Below are 24,907 nucleotides of genomic sequence, written 5' to 3'. Positions count from 1 at the left end.
CACTGTAGTCTGTGTGTGTGTGTGTGTGTGTATATACACTAAGTGTACAAAACATTAGGAACATTCTCTTTTCATAACATAGCTTTCACCTGGTCAGTCTATGATCCCTGATTAATGCCACGTATGTGTGTGTGCCATTCAGAGGGTGAATGAACAAGACAAAATCTTTAAGTGCCTTTGAACGGGTTTTGGCAGTAGGTGCCAGGTGCACTGGTTTGCGTGTCAAGAGCTGCAATGCTGCTGCGTTTTTCACACAACAGTTTCCCGTGTGTATCAACAATGCTCCACCACCAAAAGGACATCCAGCCAACTTGACACAACTGCGGGAAGCATTGGAGTCAACAGGGGCACTATCCCTGTGGAACGCTTTCCACACCCTGTAGGGTCCATGCATTGATGAATTGAGGCTGTTCTGAGGGCAAAAGGATGGTGGTGCAACTCAATATTAGGGAAGTGTTCCTAATGTTTTGTACACTTTGTATTAATGTATGAGGTGTGTGTGTATAATGTGAACCAACATGTGTTACACTGTGTTTATTTGAGAATACTGAAGTGTGTGTAGTTACGAGCATAATGTGTGTCCAGGTGAGCCACAGGCAGTACATGTTCCTGATGCGGCTGCAGCGCAGCATCAAAGCCTTGCAGCACACCCTGCAACAGGACCTGGAGGGGATGGGCTCCAAACGAGACAAGGCAAAGACCACATCGGACCCCCCTCCAGACCACCAGCCCTTCAGTGCCTGTGTGGGGATCCTGCTCAAAAGTGCGGAGATAGCTCTCCTCTTGAAGCCGGTCCCCCAGCCCGAGGGTCCTGGTTCCCCCCTAGGGTCGGAGTTGTCCCCCTCGGAGAGTAGATGCACCTTGGAGACTGGGAGTGACGGAGGGGAGGGGGGAGATAAAGGAACCCACGTAGAGGGGGCTGGGACAAAGGGAAGCTGTACAGTGGACCAGCTTATGTGTGGGGTAGAGGGTGGGATAACGCAAGGCCCCGCCCCTCTCATCCCTGCCTCTGCCCCCAACCTGAAGGCGTCTTTTGATCAAAGGACAGGGAGATCGAGTTCAGAGGAGTTGGGAGAGGCTATCCTGGAGGCCCGGACTGGGGGAGAGGAGCCGGGGACCGTAGTTGATTATACAGCCCAGCAGGGTGAGTTCTCCAGGGCAGACCCCACTCTCTCAGACCCACTCTCCACCAAAGACTGGAACGAGAAGAACCCTGGGGCCAGACTGCCTGAGTCTATGTCCAGGTATTTCCCTTCCATCATTATCATAATACAGTGTGGTTATTTAGACTGTCCTTACCGTAGCAGTCCTTTTCCAGCTAAGTGTTTCCACTGCAGTCATTTAGCTGTGGTGCCACGGCAAAATAATTGCTGCCACTGCAAAAAATATGGGACATTTAAAAAATGTATACTGAGGTGCATTTTGAAGATGCTGGAACAGTCCACATTTACTTTTCGTCTGCAGACAAAATCAGATAACCCCACAGTATAATAGTTCCTCTATTTACATAATCGGCTTGTGTGTTCTATGCCAGATAAATATTCCTCTCGAGGCGCGTTCAAGTTACGAGTGTCATAGGGAGGGAATTCCCAGAATCTAAAATCTGCTGCATTTATAGGCTGCTCACACTTTTACCAGCCGCACCAGTTTACTCTTTATATGGCCTGCGTATGGTCTATTCCTTTATCATAACCTTAATTTGTATTTCTCCGGTTAGGCCTACGTTAGCCATTTTCATGTAACCTAGGCTACTCACAACACATTACAAAGCGTATTTTTCCTATCACAACCGGCTGTGATTAGGAGTCCCATAGGGCGGCGCACAATTGGCCCAGCGTCGTCCGGTTTTGACCGGGGTAGGCGTCATTGTAAATAAGAATTTGTTCTTAACTGACTTGCCTAGTTAAATAAATACAAATTCTCTGGTGGGGAGAGGGAACATAAGCGCTGCAGGTGGACAATGTTAGCACCTCACGAAGAAGGGACAGTTCCCAGCTCCACACTCTCAATGCGTGCTTTGCTGGTAGCCTTATGTCTGTCTCGCCGTTCACAGAATGGAATTCACAACACAAGAAGCGCCTGGGGTTTGAAAGTATTAATAACTTGATTTTAAAATATTTCCCGACCCGCAATGTAATTGTTCTGAACCACGAGCCGACCCACGGGTTGAAAAGGTTTGTTTATTCCACCGGCCTGCTGATTTTTAAAATATTTTTATTATATTATTTTTGGCTCAATCATGGGTATCTGACCCGATGCAGGACTCTACTAATGATTAGCCCAACAGGGTAAATGCAGATAGGCTGAAGCATGGTATAGCCACTATGCTGCATCAGTTGGGATTAAGGTGATAATGCTTATTGCTAATAGCATACCTGATCATATGAACCATGCATAGGCTATAAGCAAGGTCCACTATGTTACAATTTAAACAAATAATTTTACCAATATGTTATTTGGCTCATTTCTGGAGGTAGAAATTATATTTTGGTTGGTGTCAACATAATTTTATTTTCATCCATTTTTGATAGAATGACCTTTTAAAAAGTTACCAGAAGTGAGCTTCTCAGTCCTTCTGCATCAACATTCTCTGGGGGGGGGTGAAACCCCCTGACCTTTCCCCTCTACTGCTACCCATTTCTCCAGAGGAACACTGATTCCGTTACTTCCATAACATATTGTTCAGCTATTCAGACGGTCAGACTGTAAAACATTCAGTGATGATTCACTCCAAAGCAAACAATAAGAACATCTTTACTGTGACTTGGTGCATGTCCCGGTCGCCAGATCAGCAGTGGGAAATGCAGGCCAATCGGCAGGCAGACCGTAACACTCATTCAGAGGACTTATGACAAGCTTTAAATAAACAGTCACTCCTATTACTGCAATACTCAGTCACAAAAATACTTCCTGCAGATGTCATTACAGGTACTCACTTATTCATGCCCAGCTTAGTAAAGCATCATTTAATGTTACTTTACTGTTACTTGGTCAGTCCCATCACATCAGTAGGTGGTTCTACATCATGCCTGTGTAAATACAGTGACCGCACTGTACCTGCCCTATACGTCACAATATCAATGTTGTCACCTAATAAGAGGTTTGTTCATTTGTGTGTGTTTCTGCCTTGTCCAATGTGCTCCCATACAAGGTGTGCATCTGTCTCTTTGTGTGCGTGTGTGTGTTTTTCTCACTCTGCTACTCTACTCTGTAGCTCAGTGTGTCCTCTGCTCTGACCCATGCGAGGTGTGTGTGTGTTCTCTCTACAAAGGAAAGGCAGTCTGTCAGTGGTTTCTGACCGGCTCAGCTCCACAAACACCCGGTCCACCTCCCTTTATTCTATTTCCAACATGTAAGACACGTCTGTCTGTGTGTCCGCATTCCTTTAAATATCTGTTCACAGTGTGGTGTGTGTGTGTGTTGTATCTGTACGTGTGCATGTAGAATTGTCTGTGGTTGGGTGTATATCTGTGGGAGTGTATGTGGGTCTGTATACATTTACACGCTGCAAGTTGGTGTGTGTACCCGGTGAATAGTGTGTGTAGCCTTTATCTGGTGACTAGTAGCAGATAGCCATGGCTAGTTCAACGGTCTAGACCTGAGCCCAGTTTCCCAAAAGCATCTTAAGGCTAAGATCATTGTTAGAACCAGCTCAATGGTTCTGATGATGAACTCAGCCTTAAAATGCTTTTGGGAAACGGGGCGCAGGGCTATTCATATCCAAGCCTTGAGGTCCACAGTACTCCTGTTTTTCTTTCCCCTCACCCTTCTCCCCCACTCACACTCACTCTGTTTGTTTGTGTTCCAGTGGGCGTCTGATGAGGGAGCGTTCCCAGTCCAGTTTCTCAGTGTCCTATAAGAACATGAAGAAGACTCCGTCTCTGCAGTCCTTGGACAACCTCTCCATAGACAGCTACCTGATGGAGGACGGAGACACAGACACATACAGCCTGCTGGAGAGGGGTAGGAACCATACACACACACAGGGCCCTGGGTCCTAGACTTCCTGACGGGCTGACCCCAGGTGGTGAAGGAAGGCAACATCACGTCCACCACTCTGACCCTCAACACGGGGGCCCTTCAGGTGCGTGGTCAGCCGCCTCCTGTACTCCCTGTTCACCCATGACTGCGTGGTCATGCGCCTCTACATCTCATTCATCAGGTTTACTGACGACACAACAGTGGTAGGCCTGATTTTACTAACAACAATGAGGCAGCCTACAGGGAGGAGGTGAGGGCCCTGGTGGAGTGGTGCCAGGAAAATAACCTCCCCTTCAATGTCAACAAAACGAAGGAGCTGATCGCGGACTTCAGGAGGCCGCAGCGAGAGAACGCTCCCATCCACATCGACAGGCAGTGGATAGTCAACAGCTTCTAGTTCCTCACTGAGAATGTGAAATGGTTCCTTCACACCGACAGTGTGGGGAAGAAGGCACAACAAAGCCTCTTCAACCTCAGGATGCTGAAGAAATTAATCTTGGCCCCTAATATAGCCGCGTTGCAAAATAAATGTACATGTTGTTAAGTCGTTTCATCCACTGCTCGTACGTGTCAACGGGCGTCTGCCTACCAGGCACTGGAATATAACTTGGCTCTATTTTAGATGCTTGATTCGCTGCAAGTCCAGCCTCTCCTATCTACTCATTGGTTTTTAGGAGCATATACCCACGTGGGTGATTGAATGTTCATTATGTTCCTTAATTATGTTCATGTTCATTAATTGTTTATGGTTCATTGAACAAGCATGGGAAACAGTGTTTAAAGCCTTTACAATGAAGATCTGTGATGTTATTTTGATTTTTACGAATCATCTTTGAAAGACAGGGTCCTGAAAAAGGGGTGTTAATGTTTTTGCTGAGTTTTTAGGTTTGTGTCTGGTATTTATCAATGTTTTGGTTGCAGACCACCAATTTTAATTTATTCTATGTCCACAGACGACGTGTCCATCTCAGGCTTTAAGGATGTGGTGAGGGAGCAGAGTGCCACAGAAATTGCCAAGGAGGCAGCAGCAGTAGCGGCCATGGGCACAGGGGAGCAGGACGGTGCTGGCTCACCAGATACTGTCAGTGCCACCTCCCAGAGCATCGACGAACCTACCAAAGACATGGTAATACACACATGCACAGGAAATGTATGCTCACATGCAGGCATGGATCCATGAACACACACACTGCTGTACACACACGCACACTATACAGTGCATTCGGAAAGTATACCGACCCCTTGACTTTTTCCACAATTTGTTATGTTACAGCCTTATTCTAAAATGTATTAAATTGTTTTTTTTCCCTCATCAATCTACACACAATACCCCATAATGACAAAGCCAAAAGTAAAAAAAAAAAATTCAATGACTGCCTAGGAACGGTGGGTTAACTGCCTTGTTCAGGGGCAGAATGACAGATTTATAACTTGTCAATCTTGCAACCTCAGTTAACTAGTCAAACGTCTAACCACCTGCCTCACGAGGAGCCTGCCTGTTACGTGAATGCAGTAAGAAGCCACGGTAAGTTGCTAGCTAGCATTAAACGTAATCAATCATAATCACTAGTTAACTACACATGGTTGATGATATTACTGGTGTATCTAGCGTGTCCTGCGTTGCATATAATCGATGCAGTGCGCAGTCGCGAAAAAGGACTGTTGTTGCTCCAACATGTACCTAACATAAACATCAATGCCTTTCTTAAAATCAATACACAGAAGTATATATTTTTAAACCTGCATATTTAGCTAAAAGAAAGGTTAGCAGGCAATATTAACCAGGTGAAATTGTGTCACTTCTCTTGCGTTCATTGCACGCAGAGTCAGGGTATATGCAACAGTTTGGGCCGCCTGGCTCATTGCGAACTAATTTGCCAGAATTTTGCGTAAATATGACATAACATTGTAGGTTGTGCAATGTAGCAGGAATATTTAGACTGATGGATGCCACCCGTTAGATAAAATACGGAATGGTTCCGTATTTCACTGAAAGAATAAACGTTTTGTTTTCGAAATTGTAGTTTCCGGATTTGACCATATTAATGACCTACGGCTCGTATTTCTGTGTGTTATTATGTTTAAGTCTATGATTTGATAGAGCAGTCTGACTGAGCGATGGTAGGCACCAGCAGGCTCGTAAGCATTCATTCAAACAGCACTTTTGTGTGTTTTTCCAGCAGCTCTGCTGTTTATGACTTCAAGCCTATCAACTCCTGAGATTAGGCTGGTGTAATGATGTGAAATAGCTAGCTAGTTAGCGGGGTGTGCGCTAATAGCGTTTCAAACGTCACTCGCTCTGAGACTTGTAGTTGTTCCCCTTGCTCTACATGTGGGTAACGCTGCTTCGAGGGTGGCTGTTGTCGACGTGTTCCTGGTTCAAGGCCAGGTAGCGGCGAGGAGAGGGATGGAAGCTATACTGTTACCCTGGCAATACTAAAATGCCTATAAGAACATCCAATAGTCAAAGGTATATGAAATACAAATGGTATAGAGCGAAATAGTCCTATAATTCCAATAATAACTCAAACCTAAAACTTCTTACATGGGAATATTGAAGAAGAAAAAAAAGGAACCACCAGCTTTCTCATGTTCTGAGCAAGAAACTTAAACGTTAGCTTTCTTACATGGCACATATTTCATTATTTACTTGAGGCTAAATGTATTTTATTGATGTATTATATTAAGTTAAAATAAACAAGTGTTAATTCAGTATTGTTGTAATTGTCATTATTACAAATAAATAAAAATCGTCCAATTAATCGGTATCGGCTTTTTTGGGTCCAATAATCGGTATCGGCATTGTAAAATCATAATCGGTCGACCTCTACTCCAGAGATGTTCGATCTGGTTCAAGTCCGGGCTCTGGCTGGGCCATTCGAGGACATTGAGACTTGTTCCGAAGCCACTCCTGTGCTTTCTTGGCTGTGTGCTTAAGGTCGTTGTCCTGTTGGAAGGTGAACCTTCTCCCCAGTCTGAGGTCCTGAGCGCTCTGGAGCAGGTTTTCATCAAGGATCTCCTTGTACTTTGCTCTGTTCATCTTAGCCTCGATCTTGACTAGTCTCCCAGTCCATGCCGCTGAAAAACATCCACACAGCATGATGCTGCCACAAACATGCTTCACCGTAGGGATGGTGCCATATTTCTTCCAGATGTGACGTTTGGCAGTCAGGTCTTGGTTTCATCAGACCAGAGAAGCTTGTTTCTCATGGTCTGAGAGTCTTTAGGAGACTTTTGGCAAACTCCCAACGGGCTGTCATATGCATTTTACTGAGGAGTGGCTTCCGTCTGGCCACGCAACCAAAAAGGCCTGATTGGTGGAGTGCTGCAGAGATGGTTGTCCTTCTGGAAGGTTCTTCCATCTCCACAGAGGAACTCTGGGTTCTTTGCCACCTCCCTGACCAAGGCCCTTCTTCCCCCGATTGCTCAGTTTGGCCGTGGGCCATTTGTTGTTCCAAACTTCTATTTAAGAATGATGGAGGCCACTGTTCTTGGGGACCTTCAATGCTGTAGAACTGTTTTGGTAGCCTTCCCCAGATCTGTGCCTCGACACAATCCTGTCTCGGAGCTCTACGGACAATCCCTTCGACCTCATGGCTTGGTTTTTGCTCTGACATGCACCGTCAACTGTGGTACCATATATAGACAGGTGTGCCTTTCCAAATCATGTTCAATCAATTGAATTTACTCCAATCAAGTTGTTGAAACATCAAGGATGACCAATGGAAACAGGATGCACCTGAACTCAGTTTCGAGTCTCATAGCAAAAGGTCTGAATACTGAATGTAAATAAAGTATTTATGTTTTTTATGTTTAATACATTTGAAAACATTTCTAAAAACCTTTTTTCTCTTTGTCATTATGAGGTATTGTGTGTAGATCGTTTTATTTAATCAATTTTAGAACAAGGCTGTAACTTCATGTGGAAAAAGTCAAGGGGTCTGAATACTTTCTGAATGCACTGTACATACATATGCACTGTACACACACATGCATGAGTGTACTTGAGCATTTTTCATTTCCTGAACTGTAATTTTACCCCACTTTCTGAACGGATTAAATTAACTTACATTTTTATTCATTTTATCTGACTCTCCTATCCAGCTTAATGCCTCCCTCCCCCTCTCTCTCTCCCCCCCAGGTGTCGGTGCTGGTACTGAAGGTGCAGTGTGTGTGTGGGGGGATGGAAGTGCGAGGGGAGAGCACAGCTGTATCTCTGGAGGTGGGCTGCGTCAGACCCACACAGCTGGGAAACGTCAGCCTCCGACAATACCTCAGCAACCGCAGCCTGGGTGAAGACGCACACAGATGCATGCGTAGACACACAAATGAATACATGCATGCATACATACATACAAACATGTGGGCTAGTACACTACGACATACATTGCAGTCACACATACTGCAGTATCACTATTCCCCATTCTCTTGGAGTACTATCTATAGCTGGATTAAGGCTACACAACACTCCCAATTGACTTGGTTTACCCTTCCATAACTCTTGCAGGTATGGTACCCACTGCTCAGGGCAGCACTATTGTACCCCCTGCCCCAGGCAGCGAAGGTATGTGTGTGTGGAACATAAGCATGGGTAGGCAAACACAAGCTTGCGCACAAGTGCTACTACCTGTTTGTTTGTTAGTGTTTTAGTGTGTCTCTGATTTCATAATTGGTATGAAATGACAGATAGTAATTAGCATTTTTGCTCCACCAAGCATGCTACACACGTTTGTTTTACTATCCTTGTGGGGACCAAACAATTGATTCCCATTCAAACCCCTAAGTCTATAAATAGCCTCTTTCCTTGTGGGGATCGGCAAAATGTCCCTGATTTTCCTTGTTTTACTATCCTGGTGAGGACTTCTGCTTCCCACAAGGATAGTAAAAACGTGTGACTGCAGTGTATGTCTCAAGGGGTGTGTGTGTCTAACTGCTGCAGTGAGACGGTGCATTAGCACTAATGGGGGTTTTGCTCCCATTACCAGCTACATTAAACCCAGTGTCGGTATGTGTTTTTGGCCACCCCAGGTTGTGTGCATGTGTGTCTCCAGCATGTCACCTCCAACGTGTGTGAATATTTAAGAGGGGTTGGTGAGGTCCATATTTACCCCCCCAGTACTGAGGCAGTGCTCGCTCGCTCAGCTCTGCCTCCCTCTTTCACAGAAGAGTAATCCCCATCTCTCTCTCAGCTCTGCCTCCTCTTTCACAGAAGAGTAATTCCCATCTCTCTCTCAGCTCTGCTCTGCCTCCCTCTTTCACAGAAGAGTAATCCCCCATCTCTCTCTCAGCTCACGGAAGAGTAATCCCCATCTCTCTCTCAGCTCAGCTCTGCCTCCCTCTTTCACAGAAGAGTAATCCCCATCTCTCTCTCAGCTCACGGAAGAGTAATTCCCATCTCTCTCTCAGCTCTGCTCTGCCTCCCTCTTTCACAGAAGAGTAATCCCCATCTCACTCTCAGCTCACGGAAGAGTAATCCCCATCTCTCTCTCAGCTCGGCTCTGCCTCCCTCTTTCACAGAAGAATAATCCCCATCTCTCTCTCAGCTCACGGAAGAGTAATCCCCATCTCTCAGCTCGGCTCTGCCTCCCTCTTTCACAGAAGAGTTCTCTCTCTCTCTCTCTCTCACTCTCACTTTCTGTTTTTACCTCTTACCTTCTCTCACATCTGCCATTTCCTCTCTCCTTCCTTCCTGACTGAGGCAGTGACCGATGCGTTGTTGTAGTATTAATGTGTGTCTGCGTGGGTGCAGCTGCTGTGACACTTCACTGGCCTTTAAATAGTTGTATGGGATCAGTACCCCCACCCCCCAGAAGGGCCCTTGCTTTAGAAATGGATTCATAGACTGGCGTCAGCAGTAAGGCCATGTCTGGTTGTATGCCTGCCGAGCGGCCATCGCTGAGCCTTTTCTTTGAGTTGTGGTTGCAGTGATTCTGTTTGGCTGCAATACAATCTATGCTTTCTCTTTTTAATGGTAATTAATTGATTACTGCCTGACTATTCTCTCCTCTACTCTCCTCGTCCCCTCGCTAGGTGGTGGTCTGGAGGCCAATTCAGACGGGACTACCCATCTCCCGGAGGTCAGGGCTCGGCTGGAGAGCGGGCCCTGTGCCGCCGCCCACTCCCCCCTGGCCGAGACCAACGGTTTCCTCCAGCTGCGTCTCCGCGGCTACCGGGCCAGCTTCCTCATGTCGTCGCTAAGGAATCTGGCTCACTTCCTGGAGGATGACTCCGCCCCCCAGGTCCTTCCGATGGAGATCAGCGTCAGGGACACACACATCGACCTGAAGGTGGGGATGAACACACACCAACACATTAACCACAGACACATTAACCTCTGTCCCCCTCTGCAGGATGATGGTCTCCGTGACAACCCGTCTGACCCTGATCCCACCCCCATCACCCTGCACATCTCCAACCTGCTCATCCACAGGACCGACGATGGAGCCTTCTCTATTGGGGGTGAGACACACACACACACACACACACACTGCCTCACACATTCACTCATATAGAGTTGAAGTCAGAAGTTTACAAACACCTTAGCCAAATACATTTAAACTCAGTTTTTCACAATTCCTGACATTTAATCCTACTAAAACTTCCCTGTCTTAGGTCAGTTAGGATCACCACTTTATTTTAAGAATGTGAAATGTCAGAATAATAGAGTGATTTATTTCAGTTTTTATTTATTTCATCACATTCCCAGTGGGTCAGAAGTTTACATACACTCAATTAGTATCTTTAACTTGGGTCAAACATTTTAGGAAGCTTTCCACAATAAATTGGGTGAATTTTAGCCCATTCCTCCTGACAGAGCTGGTATAACTGAGTCAGGTTTGTAGGCCTCCTTGCTCGCACACACTTTTTCAGTTCTGCCCACAAATTTTCTATAGGATTGAGGTCAGGGCTTTGCGATGGCCACTCCAATACCTTGACTTTGTTGTCCTTAAGCCATTTTGCCACAATTTTGGAAGTATGCTTGGGGTCATTCTCCATTTGGAAGACCCATTTGCGACCAAGCTTTAACTTCCTGACGGATGTCTTGAGATGTTGCTTCAATATATCCACATAATTGTACCTCCTCATGATGCCATCTATTTTGTGATGATGGCCAAACAGTTCTATATTTGTTTCATCAGACCAGAGGACATTTATCCAAAAAGTATGATCTTTGTCCCCATGTGCAGTTGCAAACTGTAGTCTGGCTTTTTTATGGCGGTTTTGGAGCAGTGGCTTCTTCCTTGCTGAGCGGCCTTTCAGGTTATGTCGATATAGGACTCGTTTTACTGTGGATATAGATACTTTTGTACCTGTTTCCTCCAGCATCTTCACAAGGTCCTTTGCTGCTGTTCTGGGATTGATTTGCACTTTTCGCACCAAAGTACGTTCATCTCTAGGAGACAACGCGTCTCCTTCCTGAGGGGCATGACGGCTGCGTGGTCCCTTGGTGTTTGTACAGATGAATGTGGTACCTTCAGGCATTTGGAAATTGCTCCCAAGGATGAACCAGACTTGTGGAGGTCTACAATTCTTTTTCTGAGGTCTTGGCTGATTTCTTTTGATTTTCCCATTATGTCAAGAAAAGAGGCACTGAGCTAGAAGGTGGTCCTTGAAATACATCCACAGGTAGGCCTTGAAATACATCCACACCTCCAATTGGCTAATTGACATCATTTGAGTCAATCAGAAGCTTCGAAAGCCATGACATAATTTTCTGGAATTTTCCAAGCTCTTTAAAGGCACAGTCAACTTAGTGTATGTAAACTTCTGACCCACTGGAATTGTGATATAGTGAATTATAAGTGAAATAATCTCTCTGTAAACAATTGTTTGAAGATTACTTGTGTCATGCACAAAGTAGATGTCCTAACAGAATGGCCAAAATTATAGTTTGTTAACAAGAAATTTGTGGAGTGGTTGAAAAACAAGTGAATGACTCCAACCTGAGTGTATGTAGACCTCTGACTTCAACTGTATACTCACTCACTCACTCACTCATACACAAACACACACTGCCTCACGCATTCACTTATACACAAATACACTGTCACACGCACACACACCCTCCGCCCCATTTCATCATCATACAATGACATAACTTTCAAGTTTATTTCTACCTTTCACCCACTCCCCCCACCCTCTGTCACAGTGGAAAATGCGTCTGAGGCGGGGCCTAAGAAAGAAGTCCAATTGATTGACAGCGGTCTGTCTCCAGTCCCTGAGAGTGTGGTCAGCAGCACTCCCAAGGCCACACAGACCCCCGGCCCTCCTAGCCCTAGCACAACCCCCTCCAACAAAGAACAGGTGAGTAGTCCACACACACCACCCACTCATCCAGGGCCTAAAATGAACACCCGCCACCTGCCAAATGAGGGTTGATTTTTGAGTTGTCAGGTAAGAATGTCTATTTACACCAGCCACTTTGGCGGGTGGTCAGGGCTCCACAGTGCGAGCATTTCACTCTCATTTGTGACTAAAAATAGGCAAGTATGATCACATGAAAAATAAATGCTGCAATATTTAAGTTATTTCCACCGTTTTGTTTCATAGCTTGTACATTTTTCGGACAAGTCAAAGAACTGCAAATCCTATGCAGCCTATTCCACTTTGCTCTGGGGACAGTGCGCATGTGAAGAGCTGCACACAGGCATAAAAGTTGGTCAAATTTACTTGAAACAAAAATCTACTGAAGTGAGAAGTTGTGTTTCTCTAATGTTTTGTTCACAAGCTAGGTTGTTTTTCTATGTTTGAGTTTCAACTGCTCTGGAAGCGAAGATAACACTTCTACTTGTCAGACTCAATCTCACAGCCACAAACATGACTGGAGTAGTGTTACCATGGTAACCTCCAGCCCTTAAAGGGGCAGGTGAAAATGTTTGTCTCATCTGTGATATTTTGTGTGTGTGTGTACTCAAGTCACAAATTCAATTAAACAATATACCACATTACCTTTCTAGTAATACATTTGTTTTGGATACATTACAAACCATGCTTTTGTTTTTGTCATTTTAGCGGGGGAGAAATATTTTGGCTGGCAAAAAAGTCAGAACAAAAATAAAATGTTATGCCCTGCACTCTTTCATAGGAATTTAACCACCACGCTCATCAACACCCTCTTCTGTTTACTCCTAGCTGCTGATAGAGGAGAACGAGTGTTTGAAACTGGAGCTCTCCAAAGCCAAGATGGCTCTAGCTGAGGCCCAAATGGAGAAGGACTCCCTGTTGCACCGCATGAAGAGTCTCAAAGTGAGCAACAGCTAGGGTAGGCCACCAGAGGCCCAGTGACCACCAGCCTGTAGTGCTGCATATCACCACAGGGGGGAAGCAGAGAGGAGAGGGGGTGCTGGATACTGGAGCTACTTGATATAGCATCACACAAGTATTATTCAAGCATCAGCCAGGTCATTCAAGCCTGTTCTTATGAAGAACTGGTCACCTAAGAACTAGACCACACACACACAGTCCATGAAGTCTACTCCTTAACACACACACACACGCAGTCCCTGAGAACTAGAGTGGGGCTACTTTTTCACTACCACCCTCATCTCAGGAACTGGAGAGTGGACAGTTAGACTTTCATCCCCTCCTCGATACAGTGCTGCCGTGTCGTCCCTGGGCTGGGACTAGGACTGCAGTACACATGCTTGTTTTACATGCTAGTTTTACATGATTGTTGTGCTTGTTTTGAGTTTCTCTCTTTATGCAGTAAGTTAGTGTTCAGTCTCTCCAGTAATCCGACTCTGCAAGCCAGAGCAGCCTCCTAAATATGGGAGCATAAGGAGGGATGTAGGGGAGAGGGGACAAATCTAAATTAAACAGCCCTCAAGTGGAATGGAGGGGCTAGGGAGGTGGGGTGGGAGTCCTGAATGTTAGGCTTGGGGGAAAAGTTGCCCTCCCTGAATCGTTACCTTAAATAAGAGAAACAATGCAAAAATGGGCAACTTTATCAAGCATCATATTTTTGAGGAGCATATTCTATATGTAATGACCTTTGATGGGAGGGGCTTGCCTGGGTGGGGTGAGACACTGAATGTCATAACTATGGAGGAATGTTTTAAAAATACTTATTTTGCACTGCGCTGAAACTGAACATGTAATTTGGTGCTTATGGAAAAAAATGTATCTAGCGCTGAACCAATTGTATTTGGTGTGTGTGTATGGTAATGTACTTATGATGGGCAAAGCGTACACAATGTTTTCTACAGAATTCTGAATGGTTGTGCAGTGTGTTTTCAACATGTATTTGTCATGTAACTAAAACAAGCATTTAATTTAATTGAAAAGGAAAATCTACAATTCTATATTTTCACATGTACTTTTCTTCCATTCCATCTAGTTGATGTCTACAATGCCCATAATGTCCCACTGCACTGTTTATTCCCCACTATTTTTCTACATGTAAATAGCTAGTTGTGTGTCCAGCACTTTTGAACTATATTCATTGTAAATACGATCCCTGTTCGAAAGCATCATCCAATCCAGTTGAGAACACTACCCTGTCATCTCTCGATTATCCAATGAGTGGAAAGAACACTAATATGGAGAGCAAGTTACTATCTCTATTCTCCTATGAGGATAAAGCCGGGGGTGTATTCATTATTCGAATTCCTTTACATAATGTATTTTCTGTTGAAAACGTTTTGCAACTAAAAACATTTACCCAAACAGAAAACGTTTTGCAACGATTGGACAAATTCAGGGAGGCCCCCCCCATTGGTTCCGTTTGCGTTGTTTGCTTCCATTTAGTTCCTAGAGTAAATGGTTTCCGTAGCAAAACGTTTTTTGCAAAGGTCTGCGACTAATGAATACAGCTTTCGCCTACCCTCTGCCGAGCCCATCACCGGACCATCCGGTTTTAAGGGGAAATGGAAAAAGCCTGTGACGCGACTGCCACTTTTGATCATTAACAAGGTAACGCTCCATCTTCTCCTCCACATGTACTGGATTGGTTGAATGGTGCAGAAGAGAACCTCCCTGACCCCCCCCCCCCCCCCCCTCCCTCCCTTCTTGTCAAGATTTGTTGTAGAAGATCCAGTTTCAGGTGTTTATTTTACTCCTGCTACGTTAGGTAACTCCTCCCAGTGCAGGAGGGGAAACACAGGCATGTGCTTTTCTGTGCGTGCATTCTATATTTGCATAATCCTACATGTAGTTTTTCACCAACGTGAAGTCGTGCCCATATCTGCTGCACCATTCTTGTCTGTTGGGGAAGCCTTGGCGTGTTGTAGAATAGAGCTTGATTTCCCCTTTGGAACATGCTTTTGGCTCACACACAATTCAGTCAGAAGGCAGTTCTGTCTGAAGCATCACGTCTTACACAGGGACGTTTCCAGTAGTAGCATGAGATTTGCTGACAGATTACAATGGCTTGCCTCTCTTTTAAAGGTGCAGTCTGCAGGTTCTCTGTCCCGTATGGCAATGAGATCAAGTAAAAACACAACTACCCTAAAACAAAACCGAAGAAGGTAAAGGTAGTTCTGTTTACACCAAAGATGGCAACTGGTCTTAATTTGGTTTTCACTGGCAGGCTCACACGAATGACCCCATCCTAGTCCTTCAAAAAGGGCAGTTTGGGAATACATACTTTTTCTACTTTAAAGTCGTTAACTATCCAAATTGTGGACCTAGCTCAGCCTAGGTCTAGTTCAGTCCAGCTGAATGTCTTTACAAGCTGTGCTGTCCTCTCTCCCCAGCTCTCTCTACCTTGATACGATGCTGGTTCACTTACCTGCTCAACACTGACAAGACTTGAATGGCAGTTAGGATTTGAATGCTTGATTGTACTTTAAAGGCTGCCCTCTCTGGAGTTTATAACTTTCTCATCCACTTCCTTGTCCGAATTGACCCGCCCCCTCATTACAATAGCTCCTCCCTTGACCTGCTCAGCTCCTGAACCTGTATACAAAAAGAAAAGGATTTGTAATATTTGTCTGTCAAAGCTGCTGAGCTACTGATGAAAAATAAAAAGGTATCCAATCAAAAATGTCTTTCTCAGTTGTCCTACTGTTCTTCCTTGCACTAACACTTGCACTTGTCTGTTCTTACTAGCAATGATTATGCTAATAGCTTCTCTATTTAGGGGGACTTTTACTTACAATGATTGTGATGTGGTTGTTTTACCTATCTACCTTAAGGGGCAATTCCAACCTAATTTTCTTTGTCTCCAGCACAATACCAGTGTCTACATATGTGAAAATTGTGCATTTCTGTGTTTTGTAGAGAAAAATATATATGAAGTTAAAGTTCTGCCCAATGACATCAAAAGTAAATACATTTTAAAAACCGTGATTTTCAAATATGTCGACGGCAATAATGAATGAGGTTGAAAAGTGGTAGAATTGCCCTTAAGTTGAATTCCCCAAGTCTGGGGGGACAAAAGTATCAGATAAATGATCAAAATGTATATCTTATGAAACATGGTGCACACCCAAGGTCATCTGTCTTTCTAGTGAATTGTGGGGGGTTTAAACCTGGTGCATCTGGACAAGGGAACTTCCACCAGTCTACTAACGGGACAGAGCAAACACTTCCATGGGAGGAGTGGATAGAGGAAGCTGCTGAAAGTATCATACATTGACAAGGGATTGAAGACCAAGTGTCTACCAGTGGAGGGCACCACTGTGAAAGGCACTTAGGATTCTGCAATGAGGAGTATATACCTGTTTGCCTAATCACTTATACTAGTCTTGATAGGAATTATGGATAGTTTTAATGATTTTAAGGAAAATAGTTGTATTGAACGTTGTCAATCTTTGGATGTCATTCGAAAACATGTTAACTTTCACTGCTATGCGGATGACACACCGCTGTACATTTCAATGAAACATGGTGAAGCCCCAAAATTGCCCTCGCTAGAAGCCTGTGTTTCAGACATAAGGAAGTGGATGGCTGCAAACGTTCTACTTTTAAACTCTGACAAAACAGAGATGCTTGTTCTAGGTCCCAAGAAACAACGAGATCTTCTGTTGAATCTGACAATCTTGATGGTTGTACAGTCGTCTACAATAAAACTGTGAAGGACCTCTGCTTTACTCTGGACCCTGATCTCTCTTTTGACGAACATATCAAGACCATTTCAAGGACAGCTTTTTTCCATCTACGTAACATTGCAAAAATCAGAAACTTTCGGTCCAAAAATGATGCAGAAAAATGTATCCATACTTTTGTTACTTCTAGGTTAGACTACTGCAATGCTCTACTTTCCGGTTACCCGGATAAAGCACTAAATAAACTTCAGTTAGTTTCAAATACGGGTGCTAGAATCCTGACTAACCTCCCTACACTGGCTTCCTGTTAAGGCAAGGGCTGATTTCAAGGTTTTACTGCTAACCTACAAAGCATTACATGGGCTTGCTCCTACCTATCTCTCTGATTTGGTCCTGCCGTACATACCTACACGTACGCTACGGTCACAAGACGCAGGCCTCCTAATTGTCCCTTGAATTTCTAAGCAAACAGCTGGAGGCAGGGCTTTCTCCTATAGAGCTCCATTTTTATGGAATGGTCTGCCTACCCATGTGAGAGACGCAGACTCGGTCTCAACCTTTAAGTCTTTACTGAAGACTCATCTCTTCAGTGGGTCATATGATTGAGTGTAGTCTGGCCAAGGAGTGTGAAGGTGAACAGAAAGGCTCTGGAGCAACGAACCGCCCTTGCGGTCTCTGCCTGGCCGGTTCCCCTCTCTCCACTGGGATTCTCTGCCTCTAACCCTATTACAGGGGCTGAGTCACTGTCTTACAGGTGCTCTTTCATGCAGTCCCTAGGAGGGGTGCGTCACTTGAGTGGGTTGAGTCACTGACATGATCTTCCTGTCTGGGTTTGCGCCCCCCCCCCCCCCCCTTGGGTTGTGCCGTGGCGGAGACATTTGTGGGCAATACTCGGTCTTGTCTCAGGATGGTACGTTGGTGGTTGAAGATATCCCTCTAGTGGTGTGGGGGCTGTGCTTTGGCAAAGTGGGTGGGGTTATATCCTTCCTGTTTGGCCCTGTCCGGGGGTATCATCGGATGGGGCCACAGTGTCTCCTGACCCCTCCTGTCTCAGCCTCCAGTATTTATGCTGCAGTAGTTTGTGTCAGGGGGCTAGGGTCAGTTTGTTATATCTGGAGTACTTCTCCTGTCTTATCTGGTGTCCTGTGTGAATTTAAGTATGCTCTCTCTAATTCTCTCTTTCTCTCGGAGGACCTGAGCCCTAGGACCATGCCTCAGGACTACCTGGCATGATGACTCCTTGTTGTCCCCAGTCCACCTGGCCGTGCTGCTGCTCCAGTTTCAACTGTTCTGCCTGTGGCTATGGAATCCTGACCTGTTCACCGGACGTGCTACCTGTCCCAGACCTGCTGTTTTCAACTCTCTAAAGACAGCAGGAGTGGTAGAGATACTCTTAATGATCGGCTATGAAAAGCCTACTGACATTTACTCCAGAGGTGCTGACTTGCTGCTCCCTTGACAACTACTGTGATTATTATTATTTGACCATGCTGGTCATTTGAACATCTTGGCCATGTTCTGTTATAATCTCCACCTGGCACAGCCAGAAGAGGACTGGCCACCCCTCATAGCCTGGTTCCTCTCTAGGTTTCTTCCTAGGTTTTGGCCTTTTCTAGGGAGTTTTTCCTAGCCACTGTGCTTCTACACCTGCATTGCTTGCTGTTTGGGGTTTTAGGCTGGGTTTCTGTACAGCACTTTGAGATATCAGCTGATGTACGAAGGGCTATATAAATACATTTGATTTGAGTAAAGGGAACACAGCGAAAGGTCTGCCGCATAGATAGACAGGAGGCAAGGCTCATTCTCAATACGTATTCATGACTCCTCACGTCCTAGGCCAGGAGTAATCAAATCCTACCCTGGTGGTCCAGAGTGCTGCTGGTTTTCTGTTCTACCTGATAATTAATTGCACCACCTGGTGTCCCATGTCGGGAGGAGAAAAAAAGCAGTGGAACTGGCTTAGAGGTCCAGATTTAAATTTGAGGGTTCTAGAGTATCGCCTGGCCTCATTCTCAAACATATTGAAGGGGATGGTCCAAGATCCCTCCACCTAGGCATTCTCAAGTGTTTTTTGAAAAGGAATTGAGGAAAGATTAACTGAAAAGGAGCCAGAGAAGGCATCTCAATGGCTCTGGCTTAAGTGGGAGGAGCAGTGGACGAGCCACCTGGCTCAGATCAACACAAGGAGTGCACCCTTCAGAATGTGTAGTGAACAACACCTAAACACCTTATGAAGTGGGGACTTCCCCTGATGAGCAACAGAAATGTTTGCTGGTCAAAATAATGGCCCTGTGATGTCGGCCATATTTAATGTGCTAGACTGCTTATAGTTGTTAATTGTGGACATGTCTTTCGGATCCGAGTAGTCAAGGAGATGACATGGATGGATTGAGACAGAGCCCTTACCGTCCAGTGTTGTGTATGCTGCCAACGTCCTTGATGGAGACAGAAAAGCAGTCCAAGTGGGACATCTACTGGTAGGTATGGGTATTGACCTTATTTTCCCCTGTAGTCACCCAGAGGGACGTTCAATAGTCAAATGTTGCAGATAGAAATGCCATGAAAATAGGCAAGGTGATTCCTTATTGTATGTGTCAGAGACAAACTTTGTTTTTTTATAGCATATTTTGAGCACCTGTGTTCCAAAACGTTGCGTCTTGCTGAATGCGCCCCTTGCTGTGGTTTTGTCATATAATCCAGTTAAAAATCAGAAAGGAAAAGAGTAGAAAACAAAATAATAGACGTATCATTTAATAGGTTTGACTCGTTTTGAAGCACACATTTCTCCTCTCATCACCAATGAAATGACCGAACGACAGCTAAACAATGGAGTGAAACAAGGACTGTCTTGTATGTGTCTGTGGTTCTGCTATGGAATAGATTTGGCTTATGAGATCAGCTTCACTGCTCTCCCCTGACAGTCAGATTGTAGTATCTCTATCCAACACCCCATGGGGCTGCAGCTGCTTCTCTCTCTCTCTCTCTCTCTCTGGCAAGGAGATTCCTCTCCTCCCTCTCGTTTAGTAGGCTATATGAAGTCCTACTCTCTGTTTATCTCCATCTCTCTCAATAGGACGTTCTTCTCTTTCCAGCAAGACAGGAAGCAATGCACTGAGCTCACATCAGAGGTCCAGACAGGAGCCAGGGCACAATCACACAGCTCTGTGTGTTCCTATAATTTACAGCATTGTTACTGAAATAGCGACATCATTCCTAATCAACCAATAGTGAACTAGTGAATAATTGGGTATCATCTGCAGGTCTCAGAGTGGTGGTCTAAGACACTGCATCTCAGTGCTAGAAGCGTCACTACAGACCCTGGTTTGATCCTGGGCTGTATCACAACCGGCTGTGATTGGGGGTCCCATAGGGCGGTGCACAATTGGCCGGTTTAGGTGAGGGTTTGGCCGGAGTAGGCCTCATTGTAAATAAGAATTTGTTCTTAACTGACTTGCCTAGGTAAATAAAGGTTAAATAACGGTAAAAAAAAAAAAAATCGGGCAAGGGATGAAGAGATTGACAAAGGGGGTGTGTCTCAATCCAAGCCTGTCAATGGACAGAGCAGACCATTAAAAAACATCGGGCTCTTGCTTGTTTTGTCACACAAACAGGTGGCATAGACCAAGGCTGCTATTATTTTCACTATATGGCCCATATTTTTGTTTTACAGCATCCACTGATTTATGTATTTTGGACGGTTATCTTGATAAACCAATAATAATTAAATGTGCACCCGTTATTCGCTCAATAATGGAATATACACATCGATATTCCTCCTAAAGCTGACTGCTATCCGAATAAAGGAGCATTTTCATATAACCTGTGACTTTCTTAAATGAGCAAATAAATAACAAAGCCTTTTCGCCTCCGGTTGGTGCTGTAACCCGCCATCCACGCCCATACTGTACAACGTATTAGGCACTGTGGTGAGTGCGGTTCGAAGAAAGTGGAGAACTGGAGAGAAAGAAAGAGGGAGCGATTGGGATGCTACAATAACAGACAGACAGAACGAGAGGACACCACACAACGTGTTTGTTGTTGGGCAACACGGAGAGAGAAGAGAGGACAAAATAGCCGAACCGAGAGAGAAGAGCGCGAGTGGCGGTCTGGGTTTGGCAACCGGCTTGTTCGTAGTTCCCTCGAGCCAGCTGCAGCAGGCAGCACCGTGCAAAATGCGCTATTTACGGTTCTTCATTCCTGCGTTCGGTTCGACAATGGACTCGTTCTGCAACTGAGCCTGCCAACCTTGCAGCACACCGCGGACGGTAACCTACCCATTTGAGGGAACGCTTACTGCAACATGCAGTAAAAAGAACACACTGAGATGTTTTTTCACAAGATACAGTGAAGGGGTGTCCCCACCGCCGTCATTCTCTTTCCACATACCGGTTTTTGGATTATAAATCCGGGATTAGAAGAAGTTCGGTCGGGATGGGGAAGGAACAAGAACTACTAGAAGCGGCCCGGACCGGGAATGTGGTCCTGGTGGAGAAATTACTGAGTGGGAAAAGGGGAATCCTGGGGACAGCCTCGGGCTCCATACCTCTGCCAAACCTACTGAGGTAAACGAAGTCGTCAACATGCACTTTCATGCCATATGAAGAAGATTGCCTTGTTGATACTACTATTGACATACTTCTATTGATGGTCTACGTTGAAAAAGACGGGCTGTTGCGCCAAAGTTGGAGCATAGCACTTTTATGCAAACTGCCATGAGACCAATTACTTTATGTGAATTCAGGAAAGCCCGAGGCAGCCTCTGCTAAAGCCTGGTTGCAGTCTTTGTGTCCGAGAAGGAGCTTTTGCGTTAGATATAAATTTGGCATCAATCTTGACAGCTGTCAAATTGTTGTGCACTTTTACACTGACTCTGGCTATACATTATAATAATGCATGGTTTTGTCTGAAGGGGGTGTTGCAAGCAATGACCTGTAGCCTAATCACTTACTACTGCAAATGTTGATGTTTCATTGTAAATATATTTGTTAATTTCAACCTGGTCTCAGATGAATTAGTATGGTTTGGGACGTTCTTATGTATCCCTCCATTTAGTAGGATATGTTACGTTCTCCAATCCGTATGATATGTTACAAATCAAATGGCATTCATTTCTGTCTTAATCTCTTAAGTAACCAGACCATTCCTTAATACAGTATCATACGACTTGGAGGTACCTCAAAATATGTCTACTATGTTACGTCTAGTCGAGGCGACAAGCATGGACATTTGGCATTGATCAGTAGCCTAAACACTCAGTGCCTATTGAGGGTCTGTTGAAGGCCTCATGGTGTGTAGACCTATGCCAGTGTGCCGTCATTGATCAGTAGCCTAAACACTCAGTGCCTATTGAGGGTCTGTTGAAGGCCTCATGGTGTGTAGACCTATGCCAGTGTGCCGTCATTGATCAGTAGCCTAAACACTCAGTGCCTATTGAGGGTCTGTTGAAGGCCTCATGGTGTGTAGACCTATGCCAGTGTGCCGTCATTGATCAGTAGCCTAAACACTCAGTGCCTATTGAGGGTCTGTTGAAGGCCTCATGGTGTGTAGACCTATGCCAGTGTGCCGTCATTGATCAGTAGCCTAAACACTCAGTGCCTATTGAGGGTCTGTTGAAGGCCTCATGGTGTGTAGACCTATGCCAGTGTGCCGTCATTGATACATTAAATAGGCTACTATTAAATGACCATAACATAGTCAGAGTGTTTGTGATATGCTGTAAACTCATAAAAGGATAGTCTTTCATGCCAAAACGGAACCTTGTAGCCTCGTATAAAGACAACTTTAGACTGTGAGAATAGTCCCTTTCCTCCAGGCCTCTCCTTCCCATCTCTATCAGTAAAGAAGAGAGGACTAGGTGATCAGTTAGATCAAAGGACCGGGCGTACGGGAGGAGCATCACCTCAGGCCGTGCAGCAGTGCTTTGTTTTTACAGCTGTGTTGAGATGCACTGATGGGAGAGAGTACGCCTATGAAGCAAGAGGGACGGAGAGCATGGGAACTGTGTGTTTGTGCTCGTGCTTAAACTGCGTGTAAAGAGCTAAAGGGTAGGCTTGCACATCACCATGGCAACAGCCTACAGGAACAATAAAAACAATTTACATCTTACAGTTAAATTAGGAAGAGGAATCAAACAACAATATGTACATATCAACTGCCATGTGGTACAGTATTTGGAAGTGTCATTTTGTACCAGTCCCACAAGACTGCTGGCATCAAATCCAATGTTTGAATAGGCCTGTGCTATGTATTCCTAGCACAAGCTTGCTTTGACAGAAAATGGTGTCCCTGAGGAACTGTTGTGTAGCGTGTGTGTGTGTGTGTGTGTGTGTGTGTGTGTGTGTTGTACTGGGTTACACTGAAAGTTGGGCTTTTTTTGGGACAAGGCAATGGTAGATGCAGTCAAGTCTGTGAAACAGTGGGTGGACTATAGACTGTCCATCTGGACAAGGTTTTGTCAACCCCCGCAGGCTTATTCCCTGACTCATAAAAGTGTGTGTGAGTCAAATGGAAGGTGGAGGGTTCTATTAGGGTAGGTCATGTTTGTGGAGTTTTCTTTGGGAGACAATGATACATATTTTCCCATCTTGAGGCTCGAGTCATTCAGAATATTCCAAAGCTGTGAGGCCCTTTTCCAAAATCTCTCAGCACCACATAGCGGGACACACACACAGGAAAATCAATAGCAGATGATTTCATGGCCATGGTTCAGATATATACTAGCTGTACACATACTAGCTGTACACGGTCATAGTTCACATATACTAGCTGTACACATACTAGCTGTACACGGTCATAGTTCACATATACTAGCTGTACACATACTAGCTGTACACGGTCATAGTTCACATATACTAGCTGTACACATACTAGCTGTACACGGTCGTAGTTCACGTACACTAGCTGTACACGGTCGTAGTTCACGTACACTAGCTGTACACGGTCGTAGTTCACGTACACTAGCTGTACACGGTCGTAGTTCACGTACACTAGATGTACACGGTCGTAGTTCACGTACACTAGCTGTACACGGTCGTAGTTCACGTACACTAGCTGTACACGGTCGTAGTTCACGTACACTAGCTGTGCACGGTCGTAGTTCACGTACACTAGCTGTGCACGGTCGTAGTTCACGTACACTAGCTGTACACGGTCGTAGTTCACGTACACTAGCTGTACACGGTTGTTGTTGATTGTTAACTTCTGTTTTTATGTAGAGGCACAGTAATGATGAAGATGGATTTGTGACTGTAGGTCTTATGTAATCAGACAGTTATTACAGTGATGACTAGCGTTACCACATGATAATAATGCTCGTCCATTACAATATGTGGGAAATGATGAGGATGATTGTGGGATGAAAGAAGGAACATTTTTAAAAGCCAACACATGCCAGATATGTTGAACACTCTTGCTACACAGAAGAGTCAAGTACTGGTTATTGTCGGTGCTCGCTATCGTTACTCCTTGTTCTAGTGGCTACTGTCACTGAAGGGGTTCTACAATTGCACAAACACAGAGAGAACCCCCTTTGATCAGTGTGTGGCTGAGAGTACAGTATGTCATCCTGCTCCACAAACAAACAGTTCTGAAGTGATGTGAGAAGAGGTGGTGATTCTCAGAGGACACACACACACACACACAGCAGTGATCGGCTCAAGGCTCCAATACAAGCAGCAGAACACATAAAAAATAAACGCAGGGGAGGCTTGTCTCTGTCGCTCTGTGCCAATTTAAACAGAGATTGATGGAGAGACAGATACTGTGTCTGTGTATTTTCTGTGTTCTGTTGCTTGTGTTGGAATCTTAAGCAGATCACTAACCCAGAATGGAGTGTGTGTGTAATACACATTAAGAAATGTCCTTGTTCTTGAAAGAAAAGCAAAAACATTTTTGTCCATTAAAATAGCATCAAATTGATCAGAAATACAGTGTAGATATTG

The 24,907-nt window shown here is 44.9% G+C and overlaps 2 protein-coding genes across 2 annotated transcripts in view; both read left to right on the top strand.

The window, feature by feature from the left end:
* The window catches only part of LOC109885248 (UHRF1-binding protein 1-like), a 46,615-nt gene extending 30,647 nt beyond the window's left edge, over positions 1-15,968 (top strand). Inside the window, 9 exon segments of the mRNA XM_031797328.1 lie at positions 586-1,244; positions 3,272-3,352; positions 3,809-3,963; positions 4,935-5,107; positions 8,123-8,273; positions 10,012-10,268; positions 10,332-10,440; positions 12,131-12,285; positions 13,114-15,968. Coding sequence (XP_031653188.1) covers positions 586-1,244; positions 3,272-3,352; positions 3,809-3,963; positions 4,935-5,107; positions 8,123-8,273; positions 10,012-10,268; positions 10,332-10,440; positions 12,131-12,285; positions 13,114-13,242 — 1,869 coding nt within the window. The 3' untranslated portion in view covers positions 13,243-15,968.
* A 4,813-nt stretch (positions 15,969-20,781) lies between these two features.
* The window catches only part of LOC109884983 (ankyrin repeat and sterile alpha motif domain-containing protein 1B), a 332,614-nt gene continuing 328,488 nt past the window's right edge, over positions 20,782-24,907 (top strand). Inside the window, 1 exon segment of the mRNA XM_031798152.1 lies at positions 20,782-21,529. Within this exon segment, the coding sequence (XP_031654012.1) occupies positions 21,399-21,529 (131 nt within the window). The 5' untranslated portion in view covers positions 20,782-21,398.

This window comes from Oncorhynchus kisutch, linkage group LG19, assembly GCF_002021735.2.
Source record: "Oncorhynchus kisutch isolate 150728-3 linkage group LG19, Okis_V2, whole genome shotgun sequence".
NCBI classification, from domain to species: Eukaryota; Metazoa; Chordata; class Actinopteri; order Salmoniformes; family Salmonidae; genus Oncorhynchus; species Oncorhynchus kisutch.
The sequence above is the reverse complement of the archived record's forward strand: the minus strand, read 5'-3'. Positions and strand labels throughout refer to the sequence as shown.